Here is a 17,160-nt window from a genome sequence, read left to right on the forward strand (position 1 = left end):
CGAGGCCCCTTCCCGGATCCCCGCAGATAGAGGCCAGAGACTGGCTGGTGCAGCGATGTTTAATGGCAATTTGTATAAACCAAGCCCATGCACAAGTAGAAAGTGCTCGTGGAGTCGGCGGGAGGCCCCTGCCGCACAGACCTCCCCGCGCCTTAAATAGATTCTTCACTATACTCTGTATGTTACAGTATGTACAAGCCCCCTCCCCTCGGGGACGGGGGCGGGACTCCGCAATGCGTTCCTATGTACATCCCCTCCCCTTTGGCCCGGAGGTGGATGGCCAGAGTCGGGGTGACTGGGTAAGACAGGGCCAGGAAGGGAGAAAACAGACGTAAACATGCGGAGTCGGGATGGGGCTTGACTAGCCCCGAAACACAAGGGCGCGCGCAGCGAAGGCAAAGGTGGGGACCCAGGCGGATACATTCAGAGACGTGTCGAACAAATAAATAAGGCAAGTCAGGAAGAGGGGAGTCGGGTGCAGGCAGGGAGAGAGCTGTGGAAAAGGGGCAGGCAGGGCTCTGCAAGTCACAGCTGAAGATGCAGATATGTGGGGCGAGGGTTTTCTGGAGTCAGGGACCAAAAGAGGAGGGAGGAAGAACGAGGTGTAGTAATTTGGGCTGGGAAGAGGAAGGGAGAGGCCCACGAAAGGGATGATGAAAGGGAAAGCTGCCGACAGGGGATTCCCCCTGCCCCAGGAAAGCCCTCTCCAAGTTAAGACTGCCAGAAGCGTCCCCAGAGTGGTGAGAAGGCTGTGGAGAGGTCAGGTGGCCAGTCCTGGCTGGGGAAGCCCTTCTAGCTCCTGGTTCTGCTTCAGTTCCCTCATCCTGCGGAGAGATGAGGAAGGAGTCAGAGGAGCCTGGTGAGTCAAAGGAGGTGGAAGGGTATGATCCAGTGAGGGAAAGAATCAATACCTGTGTCGGCAACGCCGGAGGAATCTCATAATTTTACGGGCTGCCTGGTCCTGCTTCTTTGTGAGAAAGGAGCTTCTGGTAGAATTAAGATGAGGAGAGTTCATGGAATGCCCAAGCATCCCATATCCTCTGCCCCTTAGGAACCCCAGCAGGGAAGGGCAGATGAGGAACAGGGAGTGAGCATAGACAAAGCTGGTAGCAGAGGGTTTCAGGGCCAGGGCCATACTTGTTACGCGCTGGCATGGGGCCTGAGGGCCGTCGACGGTAAGAGCGGTAGTGCTGCTGGATGAGTACAGCAGCTCTGCGGCTCTGCTGAAATCGCTTCTGTTCATAGTAGCTTCGGAACTTGCTCTGGATCAGGATGGCTGCCTGGGTCATCTTCTTATAGAGTGCAAACTACAAGGGTGGGGAGGAGGGATGGGCTGAAATGAAAAGTCAAAGACCTAAATCCCTAAAGATCACCCCAAAGTTAGGTTGATGCAGGTCTCTCTCTAACCCCACATCACAAAAGACTGAATCACAAACAACTCTCACCCAGATCTCATGCCTAATACCTTAAGAGCAATCCAAGTCAGCTTGTGGAGAGAGAAGGGGAGTTAGGGCCCTGGCAGCATTCTGGGTGCTCTGGGCTGGAATGGGTGTGGGCTGGTAGTGTGCTTTCAAGATAAAGGTCTCACCTGCTTGTACTTCCTATAACAGCGCTGGATCACAGCTGCTGCTACCTCCTGCTGCTCCTTCAGCCGCCGGCCCTGAGGGGAGAGGGTCTTAGTATCTCACTACCCGCTTAACAGACACTGGGCCTATTCTCAATCTTCCAAGGTCCTGTGACTCTTCATCCTATCTGAGGGCTGTCTGGATCACTGCTCTTTCTCCAAAAGCCTTCGGAGCCCAGTCTCAATATTGTGTAATTTATCCCAAGACCCCTGACCTTGTACTTTCGGAATGCCGTCTGGATGACTCGGGCTGCCTCATACAGTTCCCGCTGCTCATGATCTGATAGTGTCAGCAGGGCAAAATCACTTTCCATCTTGCCACTGGTAGATGCAGAGAGAAACTCTGCCCAGGAAGGTGCTGGAGGGATAGCCAGCCGGCCTCGCTCAAAGGACAGTTCACTGTGGGAGATAAGAAGGAATGTCAAGGAGCATCTGAAATCCCTGTTGTCCCACTGAGAGGTGGCTGTGAAGGAAGATCCCCAGCAACGGGAGAGAGTGGCTTCCAAGCACATCATTCAGTTCAGTTTCCTTTCCAAATGGCCTAGGGCCTCAACCAGAATGGAGATTTGGCTGTAGGGAAGCTGTGCTTTTTTCCCCCTTCCTCCCATCTTTCTTTGAAGAAGAGTCTGGAGATTTTGTCCTAGCTGATCACCTGGGAGGGGCTGAGCTGGGGAAGTGGTCCACATTCTCCAGGTAGCTGGCCAGCCAGGACATGGTCTCACTGAGCCCCACGGCCCCTGTCCGCTCCCTGCCAGCCTCAGGTAGCCCCACAAAGTCCTCTCGTTTAATCCGTTCTGGTGTGGCTTCAATGATCTGCTTGGCTAGTGAGATCATGTCCACCTAGATAAAGGGAGAAGCTGCATGAGCCATGAGAGGCCCCAACTTCCAGATGTCCTTGCCCTGTCAAAGCTGTCACCTCAAGTCTGCTCCTTGTCTGGTTCCTTCTCAACGTCAGATACTGAGTCCTCAGGGATTGCTCTCCTGCTCTTTTCTTCATTAGCCACTGTTCTAGATTCATTAATTCTTGCTGGCTTCCCCTTGAGGGTTTAGCCTTTTGTGCTGAGATATGGAGAACATAGAATAAGAGGACATACTCCAAATGGGGATTCAGGAGTTGAGCAAATGCTATCCTTCTAACTGTCCCACCTGGACCTGCCTAGTGCCAGCCAATAGCACATCCTCCCCATAGGTTTGGCTATGCTTGCACCCCAATCCCTTCATCTCTCTGAGAACCACTCAGTTCTTGCTGACCACATGACACTTTAGTGAATGGCTCCAGCCTGGCCTTTGCTCCAGCCCTAAAGCCTGTAGCACTTCCTATTGACCAAATTCCATGTAGCCCACACTGTGGAGTTCTCAAGTTTTTCTGTACTTAGAGACTGCTACCTAATTATTTAGCCTCTCTAAAGCAAGTATGTCCCCAGATTCTAGTAGAGGAATATGTGGTTACATTTGAAGATTCATTTTTTTTTCTCATTCATTCCACCAGACTGTCTTAGCTTTTACCATGTGCAAGTCTTCTTCCCATTTTAGACCACACTGTCAAGTACCTACATCTTGTCTGTTTATACAGTTCCCCAGCTGCCTACCATCTCCGTGGTTCTTCAAGAATCCTGTCCTTTTATGATCAACAGGTAATCCTACAACACAGCTCTAGGATATTCCCCAGATTTCTTAACCTCTGCTGCCTATTGACTGCTGAGTTACAGGATCTGAAAGGAGTGGAGCAAAGGGGTTACTTTGCCTGTCCCAAAATGAGAATAAATGGCCTTTCTTCCCAAACTGAAGTCAGACACTGTTTCTGCTTCATGAAATTGTCTTGCTTTACTCCACCTCTGAATCCCACTCCACTTTTAACCCTCCTAATTCCATCAGCATGAACAGTACCGGGATCACATCCACAGCAGGTGAGCTGTCGGTGTCCTCTGGAGCAGCCCCATCATCTGGGGCTGGTGGGAGGACAGGAGGGGAGGGTGGGGACCCTTTGGAGTTGGTAGCTTCATAGTCCATGAGGAGTAGGGGGGCCTCTGGGGCATCAGAGGAGAGTTGGCCTGGGACCATCTCCTCCATAGTAATCTCAGAGGCTGACATAGGAGCAGGGGGAGGACTGCCATCCGGAGCACTAGAGTAGGCGGATGTGATGGAGAAAGTGCCATCTGATAGCTCCGAGGGTGAGGAGACGCTGCTCAGACCTGTGAGGTGAGGGAAGAGGGCGAGGGCAGCAGGAGCTACAGGCCATCCCTCAAGTCTCCTACCCTCCCTCCCCTGGCTATTCTTGCTCCTATTATCTCCCCATCCCTGCCTCTTTCTCTCCCAGTTTATCTCCTGCCCTTTGGCTTTTCCCTGGCCTATCCTAACCATACCCCTCACTCAAAAAGATCAGGGGCAGCCCTCACCAGTGTCTGAGCTGGAGGAAGGCGGTGACAGGGCAAGTGAGGGTTCAGTTGAAGCTTCCTGTCTCTGCAGTTCCTCAAGGCAGCGGGCAAGGCGTACGTGACCCCGGGAGTGAGCCACAGTCAGGGGTAGACGGCCCAGAGAATCAGGAATGCTCAGTGCCTGACGATTCCAACGGAAAAGAAGCACAGCAGCTTCCAGGTGTCCCAGGGCACAAGCCCACATCTGAGGAGAGGGAGGTGGAGGTGAAGCCTGGGTTCTTCCCCAGGAGGTTAGGTCCTCACACTCTGGCCTGCCCCTTTCTCTGCATTGCCCAAATAATTTTCCCTTTAAAGCACCATTCCATTGCATATTGCTCTGAAGGCTCACAGGAGCCGGCATCCTTACCAGAGGGGTGCAAGAGAAATGATCCACGTTGAGCGGGTCAACCTCTTGTTCTAAGTCCAAGCTTCCAGTCTCCACACTCCTGGAGGGTTTGAGAGAAGGACAGCAGAGCCCAGTCAGAGAAAAGGGGGAAAAGTCCAGAACATCAGAAATAAAGGGACAGGAAAGTGAGCTCTAGAAGCACTAAGGCCAGTGAGATGAGGCAGAAAGAGACTAGTAAATTTAAGGAAGCTAAAGGTTCATAAGTCAAAGGTTATCAAAAGTATCCCAAATGCCAGTCCTCTTCCAGCCCTGTCCTTTCCCATAGAGACCCCTGCTTCCCCTTTGCAGTGGTGTTCCAGATCTTCATCCCCTGGCACCTTCTGACCCAATGGCTGTCCAGCCCCCTCCCTGCTGCCCCTGCTCACCGCCACTGGCTCAGGGTCTCGATGAGGCGCGCATAGCCCTGAGCAGCAGCCAGGTGCAGAAGACTCATGCCCCGGAAGGGGCTTCCATGGGTCAGACGTTCAGGACCTCTCCAGGTAGAGCGTGGGATCATGCTTTCTACCAAGATGACCACCCGTGCCTCAAATCCAGGCCCTTGGCCTTCATCCTGTGGTACACATACCCATATGCAATATTTTTACATCTGGTCTCCTGGCTTGTTCCCCTAGCTTCTAACCCTGCTCCTTCCCCACACTTCCTATTCTAGGTAGCCATCACCCAGATCTGTGATATGCAATAGCCCATGGTTCTTTCCAGTTTGAATTCCTATGTGGCGTCAGTATCCTCCATTTCCACAGCCCATTTGCTCTAACAACTCTGAAAGCCAGGCTTTACACACCCTTGCCCATATTGTACCTTTACAGCAGCTCAGATTTGTGCCATCCCCACATGGCTTCTCCCCTTAGGAGCCAAAGTCTTCTCAGCCTTTCCCTAGCCCTCTTCCTTTAGAGATTTGGGACCCTCAGAGCTTTGAGCCCCAATTCTTCTGACCCCCTCCCCCACCTGCTCCTTTACCTCCACCCTTCTTCAGACCAGAAATAGTCTGAAGCCTGTCATGCCAAGAGGGTGCCCAGAATAGCCACTCTTGCCATGGGATGGGGGTGGGAGCAGGGTGATGTCAGAGAGAGGGAGGAAGACTGGCTGAGGAAGCTGGGGACAGGCAAGTGAGGACAGGCATCTGCTACAGCCATTTTCTTTAGTGGACCCTCCTCCCTTTCCCCACTGTAGACCCACCATCTGGGGATGGTGGGAGGACCGGAAGGGAGGGTGGGGACCCTCCTGTCCTCATGGAAGTACCTGAATTGGAGGAGCCTCAGGACCCTGACAAGGTGCTTGCCCAGCTGCTGCAATCTCTGCCATACGCTTCTCCATCTGCTCCAGCCGCTCCAGGATGGACATCCGGAACTGGTTGTCTGTGGGAATGGGGATGGGAGGCTAATTGGGTAGGGTCTGGGTGTTGCCCAGAATACCATATTTGGACCTGCTCCTAAGTTTAGGGGTGAAGATACAGAACCCTGTTCTTTCCCTCCAAACAATAACCCCTTTACTCAGTCTTCTAAATAAAACCCACCAGGACTCAGTCCTTAAACTAGGGCTCTTAATCCCACCCATGGACTAGAACCAGATTCCAAGATTAGAATTAAGGTTGGTTCCTTTTAGACAATGGTGATAGGAATTCCCCAACAGCCATCCAACCCCCAACTGTCCCAAATCACACATGGCATGCCCTCTACTAGCCTTTTCCTAAGCAGAATATTCCCCCAGTTCTTGCCCCAGACACTACCTTTGTCTCCCATGTTGGAGCTGAAAGACTCTAGGATCCCAACTCTCTGTTAACCACTCCCCAAAAGAACTCAGGGACTGTGATTTGAAAAGCACCACCCTCTCCTCCCAGCCCCCCACAGCTGTCCTCAAAGAGGTGGGGAGTGGAGTGACAGAGAGGGATAGCCATGTCCATTTCTCCTCCCCCTCCAACCCCTACATATATGCACACACATAAACACATACACAATCTAAGCTTTATCTGAACCCCTCCCGAGATTAAATAAAGACTGAGAAAGGATCTGAATCAAGGGAAAGCAGGCACAGAAACAAGGTGAAGGCTGGTCATGTTCTAAGATGCTGGCATAGAAGAGAATGAATATACAGAGGTGACGGTAAGAGGAAAGTAGAAAATGATGAGCAAAAACCCAAGTAGGACAGAGAAAAGAGCAAGAAAGCTAAACAAGGTGAAAATAAAGAGAGAAAGGACAAAGGAGCAGGGGAAGCATTAGCCAAGTAATAAGGAAGGAAGACAGAGGCAAGGTCAGATGCTGGTTTCAGAAGAAATGGCTAGATCCCAAGGTAGGCAAACTTGAGTCACATACAGGCAACTCGGCACATACAAACTTGGGTTTTGTGACAAGACTGGCTCTAAGAGAGACAAGGCTCAGGATATGACTTGCCTAGCATACTCAAGGCCCTGAGTATAATCCCCAGCACTATACCCTCCCTCGGGGGGGAAAAAAAAAGGCTGAGGACCAAAGCCTCAGAAGTAGTGACGGCAGCAAGAACTGAAAGAAACCAACAGGTAACAACAGAAACAACAGGAAGAGACAAAGCAAACCTCGCGGGAGCAGCCAGGGCAGTCAGAAAGTTCTCAAAACATCCAAAGAAAGAACCAATAAAAGCAAAAACGGTTCCAGACTTCATTACACCTACATACACTATATAGGAGTACGTTTGTGCTTCTGTGTGTTTATATAAGAAATCACATCACAATGTAAGTAGTCGATATCACTAAGCAGTAATATTATAGATTTTTTTCCACTTTGTGCTTTTCTGTAATTTCCTATAATGAATGTGTATCTTTAAAATCAGAGGGGAAAACAGAAATTTAAGTCTATATATACTCATGTACAATGCCTATATATTGCTCTAGACCCTGTCCCCAGCCCCTTGTCCATCCTTGACAGTATCCCATCTTTAGGGATGGCAAATACTGGGTAAGAAATGGGATAAAGAAGATTCTGTGACTTATAGGGAAGAGGAGGTGAGGGACTTTGCTGCCACATTCAGAAATGACTGAAGAAACATGGCCCCCTCAGGGGTCTAGAACATGTCATGCTCAAAGGTTGTGGGAACTGATGCTTGGGGTCAGAGGATTTAGTACTCACCATCCAGTGACAACCAGTCAAGCTGTGTACTAGGCAGAGACAGGAATCTGCGGGCTCGATATTCAAAGAGCACAGAAGCAGAAAGGGGGCCCTCCCGCCCTGCCACCTGCAAAGATACCAGCCCCACCTCGTGGGCTGGGGAGTACAGGGTCAGTGAAAAGGCCTCTTTCCCTGGCTCCTCAGACCATGTTGGAGCCACTGCCATCATCCCATACCTATCTCCCCCACTCCCCCACTATGAGCCAAGAGGCCTCTGGCTTCAATGAGTAGCCTTGTCGCTGAGAGGGGAGAACTTAATACCTACTATGGACCAGAGAACTGTGGGATTCTAGGCCCTGGAGTTAAGGACATTTGTTACTCAGCAACAAAGTCTGGAAGCTGAGACTCAAAGAGACCTATAGGGCTGGAGGTATAGCTCAATGGTAGAGCACTTGCCTAGCATGTACAAGGCCCTGGGTTCCATCCCCAGAAAACACACACACACAAAGACATCTATACTTGTGAACAACCTGATGGGGGTTAAACCCCTTAGTCCCCAACACCAGAACCCAGAAGTTATGAGTCTGTTACTGAGATAGGTGAAGCTGGCTATTTAGCAACAGTGTTCAACGAGAGCTGTGTCCCAGGATCTCAACCTATGGCCCTAAGGATGAAGCCACCAGGTCTTATTCCCAAGACCAGGGGCAGAGACTTTTTCTTCGAGTTCCTACCTTCTCTGGTCTCATCTCCTTTCCTTCTATGCATAGTTGAGTGGGGCTGTTAATTGGGAGGAGAGGTGGTGGTGGGGGGGAGCGCTGGGGAGTGATATTGGCCAAATTATATTGTTATAGTATGTGCATGTATGAATATGTAAAAACATATCCCAACATTATGTATAGCTATAATGTATCAGTAAAAAATATGGGGGAAAAAAAGATTGGGTAAGAGTACCTTCACACATAATAAAGCTTGATCAACCTGTCACCCTGGTGGTCCTTGGGGTCCCACAAGAAGACCAACTGTTAAATGTAGGGTCAGGGCAAGAGTGGTGGCAAAAGGGCAGAGAAGTCAGTCTAGACCCATGCTACCTAGTAGAACTTTATGCAGTGAAAAAAAATATTCTGTATCTGCTCTATCCCATAGGATAGCACCAACTATGTATGGCTGTTGAACACCTGAAATATGGTCAGTGCAACTGGGGAAATGAAGTTAAATCTGATTTTAATTAAATGGACACATGAGGCTAATGACTACCATACTAGACAATGAAGGTCTAGAAACCAATGACCTTTACTCCTAGGACTGGTCGGAGGAGACCACTATCTCTCCTTTCTTATTCTCCCTGGATTAAGGTTGGAGACTCTGATTCCAACAAATTCAGAGAGGCTGGACAGACATTAGTGATCCCTTTGGTCAAATGCCTGACCTTACAAGAGGGGAGGCCAAGAATCCAATAAAGGAGTAGAATTATCTAAGGTCACTGGTTAGCTGAAGAGTAAATTTCTTGGACCGGACCTAGATTTTCCAATACCCAAGCCATGCTCTTTACTTGCTGGGGGAGCTTGGTGCCCAGCCTCAGGACTGGATAGGTCTTTGTCTTCTCAAAACAATCTAGTTGTTTCCAGTACTTTTTAGAAGCCTGGAAGTCCTAATCTGTCCTAACTACCCATATATCTGTTCCCTACTATTCCCAGTCCCCATACCAGGACAGTAGCAGCGTAAGACACCAGGCTGGACAAGTGAGGCTGGCACTGCGATGTGATCAAAGACACAGGAGTAATGCTCGGCGGCCTCCGTCCAAGGACCTGTGATGAGCACCTTGACCCCACCCTGCAGACAGAAGGCAGACAGCCATGTGACTGAAGTTGGGTGTTCACTTATTCATTAATTTATTTAAATCCTTAGGGAATATATATTATCTGGAAGGGCCTATGCTTGCTAGAGACTGACAGGACATAGTGAAGCAAGATCAACCAGTCTGTCCCTCATCTCACCCTTATTGCTAAGTGGTTACATGGTCTCTACCAGAATTTTCTGAATCTGCCAGAATCAGGGGAACTCAGGGTCTCCACAAGGCTACCAGATAACTATCGTCATGAAGAAGTTCTGTTCTTAGGCTAATTCATCCCACTGTAGTTCCTCCTTTCCCTCACAGAAACAGCATAAAGCAGAACTGCTGAAGATGATCTTTCAGCTGCCCAGTCTGTAGTCAAATCTCCACTTATATTCTCCTCCGTGATGAACAGCTCCAGTTTCCTCCCCTGACTGTAGTCACCAAGGGAATGAAGGTCCCTGGGGGATTCTCAAAACCATGTTAACATATGGAAGGGGAGGAAGGGGGATACAGTGGATGAGAACTATAGAAATAGAAGAGAAGCTATACTCTGTAAACATGGAGGTCAGAAAGAAAACCAAGAAGCCATAAAGGCATCTGGGGTGTAGCTCAGTGGTAATGCTTGCTTAGCATTCATGAGGCCTTGATTTTAATCCCCAGCAACATTCGGGGGGAAAAAGAAGCCATGAAAGCCAAGGGAAGCTAGATTATAGAACGTAGGGTAAGAGTTAATACAATTTGTTCAGGGAAATTGGAAAACAAATGGAGAAGGGAAAATAAGCCTGAGACTCACCTCTGGGTACGACCATTCTGGGGAGAAGTCTGTGATGGTGCTAAGAACAGGAGAGAGCTGTGGAGTCGGGGCAGGGATGCTTGGAGCTTCATCGCTGATGAGTTCTCCCATAAGGTCTGGGAATGATGAAAGACTGAAGGGCTCCAATTCACTGGCCCCACCAGGTCCTCCAAATAAGGCCTCCCCTCTTGCTACCCTGCCCGATGGCTCTGAGGGGGCAGGTGAGGATGGGGATGAAGGAGGGGGTGAAGGTACAGGTGGGGCAGCCCCCTGGCTCTTGAGCTCCTCTCCACTATCATCATCTTGGATGAAGAAGCAGTTTCCTCTTCTCCCACTTGTTCCAGACTGCGGAGGGGGTGCCCGAGCAGCTGCCTGTGGCTCCAGGGCAGCAGCAGGCTCTAGGGCAGGACAAGGGGTACGGGCAGCCTCTGCTTCAGGGAAGTCTGGGTTTACCCCCTGTCCCCCTCCATATGTCTGGCCCCTTTGAGGGCTGTTGAGAAAACGATCAGGGTCAAAGGCAGGGCTGGGAGGAGCTGGTAGGGCAGCGGGCTCAGAGCCTACAACCACAGCCAAGCTCACAGACGGCCTACGCTCAGTCTGGTGAGCCAAGTGCCTGGTGGGTGTCAAGCCCCCTGCACGCTGTTCCAGTCCCGTCAGGAGGAGGATGGCAGTACCTCCTCTTGATGAACTCCCTCTAGAGGTGGGAGGGCTAGGTCTGATTTCTAGGGGTTCTGCAAAGCCTGATGAGGAAGAGGAGGAGGAGGAAGAAGATGGGGAGGCATGTGCCTTGGGGAGCTCTGAGGGAAGTGGGGCTATCAGTGGAGGAGGCTCAGGGGGTTGGGACTGGGGGATAGAGGTCAGGGTTAAAGGTCGGGGCTCCACTTTGGGAGAGATGATGCGGTGTTTCGTACTGCTGCATTTGTGGGTAAGGCTCCCAGAACCTGGAAGGGAGAGGGATGGGGAAGAGAGAAGGAATCCTTCTGCAGTCTTCCCTTTCTAGAAGCCCTTAGAACATAGTTCTTGGGTGCTGGGGCTGTAGCCCAGTGGCAGAGCACTTGCCTAGCATGTGTGAGGCACTGGCTTTGTTCCTCAGCACCACATAAAAATAAACAAATAAAACAAAGGCATTCTGTCCATATATAACTTTTTTAAAAAAAGTATTTCTTGGAACTTCCTTGTACACTAGATGTGCAATACTGATTTCAGCCACTAGGAGGCATCAGAAATGAACACCCCTCCCCCTCCTTTCCCTTCAAAATAAAACCAACCAGAGGAACACTGCAGGGGAAGACACAGGGCTCGGAGAAATAGCCCAGAGCAGATGATAAAGGCATAGAAAAGGACAAAAGAACATAACTAAGAAGGGTCAATTAGGAACAAAGGTAAGGTCAGGTGTAACTGATAGTATTAGGTGAGGTTGAGGTAACAAGCTGACAGGACTATAAACTACAAGGACTAGGGCTAGTGTTGCCCAGATGGGAAGGCATCTGCTCATCTGCCCCATCTTTCTGAAGATGCACAAGACTTGCAAATCAGCATGCAAATCTGATCAAGACAAATATACAGTAGTGGAGCTAGGTGGAGAACTACAGGGTCAGGGTAGCTTACCAAGGCCCCCACTGCAGAGACAGGCATGGGTTCGGGGTGCAGGCTTGGTTGGGTGTGTGTCCAAGATTTGCTGCACCAGCTGTTCCACAGAGAACTCCTCTGTCCCATTCCCGCAGCTCCACTTGATGCCATGAACTACAGGAGAGTTGGTGGAAGTATGTAGAACCCCCAAAGTACCTTTTATTTTGGTACCAGGGATTGAACCCAGGGGCACATAATCATAGAGTCACATCTCTAGCCTTCTTTATTTTTTCATTTGAGACAGGGTCTTGCTAAGTTGCTTAGAGCCTGGCTAAGTTGCTGAGACTGGCTTTGAACTTGTGATCCTCCTGCCTCAGCCTCCCCCAGCTTTTGGGATCACAGACATGTGCCACCACACCTGGCTTTCAAACTACCTTGATTGTTCCTTCAAGCACCTGACATGCTAAGCCTCAAGACTGCTCAGACATATAGTCACAGCTGACCTTCATTTCTTTCTCCGTATTCCACACTTCACACTGCACAGGAATTATAGCATCCCCACAGGAAAACACCTTCCTAGCCTGGAGGGAAATGGTCACCCACAGGCTTCTGGGTACAGAATCACAGCACCTTTGGGAGGACTCATTTCCACTTCCCCTTGGAGTTCTATCCTTGCCCTACTCCTTACACATGGGCTTCAGCTGTCCCAAAAGCTCCTCCCGGGACCACTTCAGCCACTCTCGCCGGTCGCTGCTGATGGAACAAAAGATGGGGCTGCAGCCCTTTCCACAATCCTCAAGGGCTGGGACGTTCAGGTAGTGCACAAGGACGATGTCAGGGTTCTGAGAGCAAAAGGGCACACACAGAGAGTCATGGAGTCTTGAGGTTCAGGGGCTCAGCTTCCTAATTCTTGCTTTCTTCCTGGGTACCCTCCTAACTCACCCCCAACTTCTGGCTCTCTCCATCCCCAATCCCCATCTCTTCTTCCTACACTGAACCTACTCATCCTCCCACTTCATCCTTTTAGATCTCTCCATCCCTCAAAGAGCTAAGCAGAGTCTAGCTCCCCAAGCTCTTTCATTCTTACCTGGAGCAGCCAATAGCAGCGCCGATGGAATGTGGGGACGATGGAAGAGTGAACGTAGCAGCCATAGAGACACTGCCAGGAGACAGGCTGGGGTGGGGGGAGGGCTAGTCTGCTCCCCAACTCTTCCTCTGTTCAGTCCCTTTGCAGGAATCCCAATCTTTCCACCAGTTCCTCTTTAACCCTCTCCCCACCACCATCTATCCCCCACCCCTTTCAAATCCCAGGAGCCCCAAGTCATAGATGAGGGATGAAGAGAAGGTAACAGTGGGGCTGGGGCCTTACAATGAGGGCCAGATTTGAGATATGGGACTATCCAGAAATCCAAGGGCAAAGCAAGAATGCATCTGAGAAGAGGAGCAATGATTTGGGAAGAGAAACCTGTGCTTAGAGCATCACTGCTTGGATCCCTGTGGGAAATGCAAGAGAAGCCAGGAGACTGGTATCAGTGTACTAAGGCCTGGAGAGTTGGGTCATGGAGGGACATGGGAAGCAGAGAGTAGGCTAAGCGATCAGCCAGCTGATCCAAAATGAGCAAGAAGGGAAGAGTGACTAGGAGGGGCAGAGGTGGACAACGTCCCCAAGCCCTGGTAGGGCTCCCAGCTAAGAGTGGAGGAGGGTGGGAAAGGGCAAATGATTAGATGCCTAATGCTCTTACCTCCATGCCCTGGACCTTCAACTTCATGTGGTCCTCTCGGGTGGTTTTCCCATCCTTTCGCTTCTTCCAGAGGTAACCATCCTTCCGGTATTTCACCTTCTTGCGGTTGTAGAGGATGATGGAGCCATTTTGAGGTCTGGGAAGAGAAGGGTTCATCTCAAGTTCTGTGAGCAGAAAACAGGATTCCTGCCATATCTCACCTTTGAGAACTTTCTCACCTTGTCTTTGGGGCACAGGATAGCCACTCATCATGCTTCTCAAAAGTGATCAGGTAGGATGCAATCTCCTGTGATAGAGGAGGTACTCAGGTGGATGTTTGCTACATGGAAAGATCTCTTGGTCATTACCTCAGGGTCTCAGTCTCTGCTGAGCTGTGGCAGCTGGACTTCTAAGTATCTGGACCCAGGAAGGTTCCTCTGCCCTCCTAAGAATCCTGGGTTCTATCTCAGAGAAAATCTAACATTGTCTCCTCTACCTCCCATGTAGAGCCTATATCTTGGGGCCAGGTTCAAGTTCATCATCATTCTTCATACTGTATATTATTTTACTTTCTCCAAATCCCATTTTTGCACCCTTCCCTAAGAAAAATTTCAATTAGTTTGACACTACCAAGAATTCCAGATTCTTTAACTTGACTTCAAGGTTTTCCCAACAAGGATCCAAACCATCATTGTCACTATTTACCCATTTTCCACCTACCATTCCTGCCAGATGAGTCCCTTGATTTCTCCCTGATAATGCCTTTAATAGTAACTTCCTGGAAGTTAGCACCCTATGACCTTGAAGTACTATGTGTTCAGTCTCCATGTCTCGAAATTCCAGTCATCCTATAGGCTTCCCAGATGCTCCATGAAGCCCTGCTGACCCCTAAAAGTTCTATGTATTACACATAGAGCCTTCATATCCTTTTTTTAAAAATATTTATTTATTTTTCACTTTTCGGCAGACACAACATCTTTGTTTGTATGTGGTGCTGAGGATCGAACCCGGGCCGCACGCATGCCAGGCGAGCACGCTACTGCTTGAGCCACATCCCCAGCCCAGCCTTCATATCCTTTTACTGACAGTTCTAACATCAAGCTGTTGTTACTACTGACCATCAACTGCATATGAGGCACTAAGTATGTAGGATACAGAAAATGTGTAACACAAGGATTATGTCTTCCAAAAAAGAAACTCCAAGTAGTATTATCAGTTTCCTCATCAGTAACATGGGAGTAAAAATATGAAAAACCACAGGCCAAGTGTTTGGCATGGTGCCCAGTGTGTAAGAAATAATAGGTGATGGCTGTTGTTTTTACCCAGATGGATATGCCAAGGAGCAGTGGGCTCCTTCAGGATCTATGTCTATACCTCTCCTATGATTCTAAAACAGTGCTCTGTACTGAGAAGTGTGCACAGACCCCGAAAGACCCCACTCACCCTCCTCTAGCCTGCTAGGCCTTGCTACACCCTAATCCCCCAGGTTCCCCAGAAAACCTCATTTGTATTCCACCGCAGCCGCTCTGGAGGCAGCAGCGGGCAGCGAGGAAGACACTCCAGCAGCTTCTTGGGGAGGAAGATCTTCAAGTGGTGGCTGTTCTCTAGAGGGAACCAGAAGGAAGGGTTTGGTGTGCTGCTCTAGCATTCCTATGAGAGGCACCCCAGGGGTAAAGGGTCAAAGGCAACCCAGAGTATCAGGAAAAACTGCAACCAGGACAAGAAAGAAGGGAATCTAGGAAGCACAGGGCCTCCATGAGTAGGGAGAACATAAAGGTGGGCCAAACTGGGAACCTGGTTTGCGAACTCACCAGCAATCTCGGTGGTATCCTTGGTATTCATGGTGAGGGCTCCAGGGGGCAAGGTCACCCCCGGCCTGAGGGGCCGGGGGGAGGGGGAGTCTGTGCTGGGAAAGAAGAAACAAGATTATGATGAAGCCCCCACATTAATCCAGGATGAGAAGCATGAGGTGGGGGAGGTAATAGAGAACTGGGTCATGATGTCTGGGAAAGATGAAAAAGAGAGGAAGGCGCTGGACTATATGGTATGACAGTACAGCCAGAAAATGGAAGTAAAGGGGAACTCATACATGGGGCCAGGAACCAACATGAGTGGGGAAACACAACAGAAAAAGGGTTGGGGTGGGTAGGATAGATGGCTAGCCAGGCTGGGGCCTCAGAGGCCCTACAGCTTGGGCTCTTGCAGTCACTAGGACTACTCGGGGGTTCGGTTCTGGGGGCAGGGACTCAGGGAATCTGGACCTTGGAGGATGGGTAGGCAAGACAGTTCAGATGAGGGCAGGAGATCTAAGTCTGGGTGGAGAACTAGGCCTTAGAGGACACACCCTTAGTTTCTTCTCTATTTGATTTTCCCAAGAAGGGCAGATAACTGACCTACTCTCTCTCCTCCAGGTTGAGCAGGGCTTGATAGAATCTGAACCTGGTAGATGCTGGATCCCGCTTCCCAGCCTGGGGACAACAGCCCTGAGGTTGACAGCCCTCTCCATTCTCCTGCACCCCTCTTCCCAAATGCCTCTGCCTCCCCTTGGCTTCCAGGCCTACCCTAGCCCTTCTACAGCTCTGGCTCCAGTCTGAGCCTCCGCCCGCCTAGGGGAACAGATGGAAGCTGGAGGAAGCTCTCTGCGCGGGCTCTGCCAGGTGTCCAGGGATGGAGAGGGGGAGGAGGCCTATCGAAGCCCGGCTATGTGCAGTGAAGCTGGGGTTGGGGTAAGGACTCCGCCCCAGGGCACAGGTGCGCAGTCTGGGTTAGGCAACTTGCCAGGTGCAGAGCGGGATTTGGGCTGCGGGCCCCGGGGCGGTCCTGGAATCTGACGCCCGGCGCTCAGGGCTGCCCCTATGGAGGTACAGGGGGTCCCAGGAGAATGTCTGAGGTGGGAGGGTCCCGCCTGCACACCGGGATGTTCTGGAGAAGCCGCGGAGCACAGTCTGCGAGCGCGCGGGGGGCGAAGGGCAGTGCAGGTGCCCGGTGCGGGGTTCTCCGGGACTGTCCCCAGCACACGCAGGTCCGCGGAGGGGCCCTGCGCGAAGCTGCGCCCCCTGGCGCGGGGGAGGAGGACGGAAGCAGGGAAGTGGGGGCGAACAGGGAGGGGTAGAACGGTGGTCCCGGAGCGGTGCTCCACGTCGGGACCCGGTAGAGCTGCGCCCCCTGTCGCAGGGGTGGAGAGGCGGGCGAGAGGCCCTGGCTCTTACCTCCCGGGGTCCCGCGGGTGACGGCGGCAGCGGCCATTCTACCCCACACCAACCCCCCCCAAGCGCCGGCTGACAGCAGCGTCCGACGTCACTGCGCACGGGGCGGGGCTTCCCAATTAAGGGAATGGGGTCGGGAAGGGAACCTAGGGTCAACGCACGTGGGTTTCTGGGTGGGGCGTTGGGCGGAGGGACTCGGCTTCCACAGCCTTAGAGCGGGCGGAGAGACAGTCTGCTAGTTTGTAACTAGCAAGTGCCTAAAGGGGCAGTGGCGCCAAAGGACTGGAAAATTGGGTCCCGAGGCGGAAGCGACTCTTAGTTTGGGAGGATCCGGTGGAAGCTGGAACCCTAGGGGCTGTTGAGAAATTCTGGACGGGACCGGACTATTCTAGCCCCCGGAAGACTTCTTTATTTGGGGGGACACGGACCGACTTCATTTTTGAGAAGCTGAAATGAACCCCCCTTCCTTATTAATCTCTCCTTCACTGCCTTGCAGAGAGAGAGACAACTCCAAGC

The 17,160-nt window shown here is 51.1% G+C and overlaps 1 protein-coding gene across 5 annotated transcripts; it reads right to left on the minus strand.

Moving 5' to 3' along the window:
• Positions 1-45: 45 nt before the first annotated feature.
• Positions 46-16,730, minus strand: Camta2 (calmodulin binding transcription activator 2). Of its 5 annotated transcripts, none has more exons than XM_076871573.1 (22): positions 16,648-16,730; positions 15,250-15,344; positions 14,939-15,042; positions 13,678-13,745; positions 13,460-13,595; positions 12,805-12,891; positions 12,406-12,559; positions 11,757-11,891; positions 10,149-11,089; positions 9,225-9,351; positions 7,543-7,677; positions 5,684-5,799; positions 4,810-4,994; positions 4,406-4,484; positions 4,021-4,243; positions 3,512-3,816; positions 2,277-2,464; positions 1,840-2,023; positions 1,589-1,660; positions 1,138-1,307; positions 912-986; positions 46-824 (listed from the first exon to the last, which is right to left on the minus strand). In XM_076871573.1, the coding sequence occupies exons 2-22, from the start codon at positions 15,278-15,280 to the stop codon at positions 761-763; spliced, it is 3,579 nt and encodes a 1,192-aa protein (XP_076727688.1). In that variant the 5' UTR covers positions 15,281-15,344; positions 16,648-16,730; the 3' UTR covers positions 46-760. The 5 variants fall into 5 exon arrangements, with proteins under 5 accessions (XP_076727688.1, XP_076727686.1, XP_076727685.1 ...); XM_076871571.1 differs by having other exon boundaries at positions 12,805-12,876; positions 15,250-15,339; positions 16,648-16,701; XM_076871570.1 differs by having other exon boundaries at positions 15,250-15,339; positions 16,648-16,701.
• Positions 16,731-17,160: the final 430 nt, after the last annotated feature.

Source organism: Callospermophilus lateralis, chromosome 11 (assembly GCF_048772815.1).
Source record: "Callospermophilus lateralis isolate mCalLat2 chromosome 11, mCalLat2.hap1, whole genome shotgun sequence".
Lineage (NCBI taxonomy): Eukaryota > Metazoa > Chordata > Mammalia > Rodentia > Sciuridae > Callospermophilus > Callospermophilus lateralis.